The 2,500-nt window shown below is 44.0% G+C and overlaps 1 protein-coding gene across 4 annotated transcripts in view; it reads left to right on the forward strand.

Annotated features, from left to right (window-relative positions):
• LOC128189027 (zinc finger homeobox protein 4-like) overlaps positions 1-2,500 on the forward strand; it is a 107,347-nt gene that overhangs the window by 80,256 nt on the left and 24,591 nt on the right. For all 4 annotated transcript variants that reach the window (XM_052860419.1, XM_052860421.1, XM_052860422.1 and 1 more), the window contains one exon: positions 1-2,450. This exon is cut by the window's left edge and continues 579 nt beyond it. In XM_052860419.1, the coding sequence (XP_052716379.1) occupies positions 1-2,450 (2,450 nt within the window). The remainder of the gene's footprint in view (positions 2,451-2,500) is intronic.

Here is a 2,500-nt window from a genome sequence, read left to right on the forward strand (position 1 = left end):
TATAGACTTGCCAAATCAAAAAAACATCATTGTCGACAAAAAAGGAAGTGATATTGCATCACAGGTCCCAGCATTTCCTCACATAGCTAATGCTTTCTTTGTGTCAAAAAACTTTAAGAAACTGTACAGCATTCCATCTTCACCTTGCCCAGCCCCTATAATGTTCAGTTACAGAGTGTATGATGTACGAAGTGCAAAGTCTGATAGTGATATTGAAGTGGAGCAAAATTCTACCTCAGATGAGAGCTTGGTCCCTACAAAACCTATATTAATGTGCTTTATATGTAAACTGTCTTTTGGATATGCAAAGTCTTTCATGGCTCATGCTTCCTCAGAACATTCAATGTCTCTCAATGAAAAGGAAAAAGACATCATGTCAAAGAAAAATGCCTCTGCAATTATCCAGTGTGTCGGGAAGGAGAAGGAACCACTGATGTCTTTCTTGGAACCAAAACCTCTGACATCATCGCCAAAGCTGCAGTCTTCATCATCTGCTTCACAAGCATTTCCTCCAAGTAGTCAAAAGCACTCATCATATGGTTCCATAGGCGAAAACACGTCAGTCAGTTTTGTCTACTCCAAGCCAAAACTTTCTTCACCCCCATTTTTGCAACTGAATTCTGGGAAATCCTCATCTGAAAATTCTCAGGGACACTCTCTACGAAAGGGATCTGAATCTGACTCTTATCAACACAATGACACGAAAAATTCAACCAATGGTTATGATGATGATGACGACGATGAAAATGACCACTTAGCAGACGATGAGATGTCATCATTGGAGATCTCAGGTATCAGAAGAATGGATTCTTCGCACGAGTCAAGTTTTCTACAGAAAATGAAGCAAAGCAGTGAAGCTTTCACCAAGAGCCAAATTACCTCGAGCAATTCCCAAATGTTTGCTCCTTCAACCATTTCAATGACAAATCCCAGTCACTCGATGATGTTCTTGACGGTCTGTGATGAACATCCACAGGGAAGAATTCAGGGAGTGGAATGTCCCAAATGTGACATGATCCTTGGATCATCCCAGTCCCTTGGAGGTCACATGACCATGATGCATTCAAGGAACTCCTGCAAGACCCTGAAATGCCCGAAATGCAATTGGCATTACAAGTATCAAGAAACTTTGGAAATCCATATGAAAGAAAAGCACCCTGATAATGACCAGCAGTGCGTTTACTGTATCTCAAGCCAGCCCCACCCAAGGCTTGCTAGAGGAGAGAGCTACTCCTGTGGGTACAAGCCGTATCGTTGCGAAGTCTGCAACTACTCTACCACAACCAAAGGAAACTTGAGCATCCATATGCAGTCTGACAAGCATTTGAATAATGTACAGGAGCTAGCCAATGGTAATGCAGAGGTGAAGATGCCCCAGCAACTGCCTGCTCAGCCTCCCCAGCCAACTATAGCAGCCGACCCTCTTAGCCATCTTAAGAAGAACAAACCAAAACCAACATGGAGATGTGATGTCTGCAACTATGAAACGAATGTTGCTCGAAACCTTCGAATTCATATGACCAGCGAAAAACACACTCATAACATGATGGTCCTGCAACAGAACATGAAGCACATGCAGCGTGATATGCAGATTCAGCAGATGAACCAACTTATGCTCATGCAGAATGATCCAGCCTTTTTAGCTGGTATCTCGTCCCCAGTCCCAGGAAACGTTAGTTTCCAAATTGACCAATCCATGATCATGGCTGGTCTTCAAGGCCAGTTTGGAGAAATCCCAGTAGATTTGAGGAAAGAGAATGGAGGAATGGGCATGTCCTTTGATCCTCATACTCCTGATGCTTCCAGAATGTTCCAGTGCTGTGTCTGCAATCAGCATGCCACTGACTCTCTAGAGAATCTTCACCAGCATTTACAGCATGACAGGACCAAGCATAGAGAGCAAGAAAACATTCACGTTTCACAGGGCACATATATCTGCAATCTGTGTCAGTACAAGACACAACTGAAAGCCAATTTTCAACTGCACTGTAAGACAGACAAGCATCTACAGAGGCTTCAGCTTGTGAACCATATAAAGGAGGGAGGACCTAGCAACGAGTGGAGACTCAAGTATCTTAATGTTAGTAACCCCGTACAGGTCCGCTGCAATGCCTGTGATTATTATACAAACAGTATTCACAAACTCCAGATCCACACTGGAAATCCACGTCACGACTCCAACTCGCAGCTATTCCGCCACCTCCAGCACGGGGAAAGCAAGCTCAGCCCAAACACCAAGAAGTATTACCATTGCGCCCTATGCAGCTTTTCGACTAGAGCCAAACAGAACTTGATCCAGCACGTGAGGTCCATGAGGCACATGCACAACGAAAGCCTGAAGCAGATCCAGATGAAGGAGCAGAACATCACCGAGATCGACCCGAGCGAGATCTTCATGGTCAAGGAATACCAGGAGGAGGAGGAAGACAACATCAAGTTTGATGAAGAAGGTCAGTTGGCTTATACATTTAGCATGTTGTAACGTACGAAAGATACCGAA

Source organism: Crassostrea angulata, chromosome 6 (assembly GCF_025612915.1).
Source record: "Crassostrea angulata isolate pt1a10 chromosome 6, ASM2561291v2, whole genome shotgun sequence".
NCBI lineage: Eukaryota > Metazoa > Mollusca > Bivalvia > Ostreida > Ostreidae > Magallana > Magallana angulata.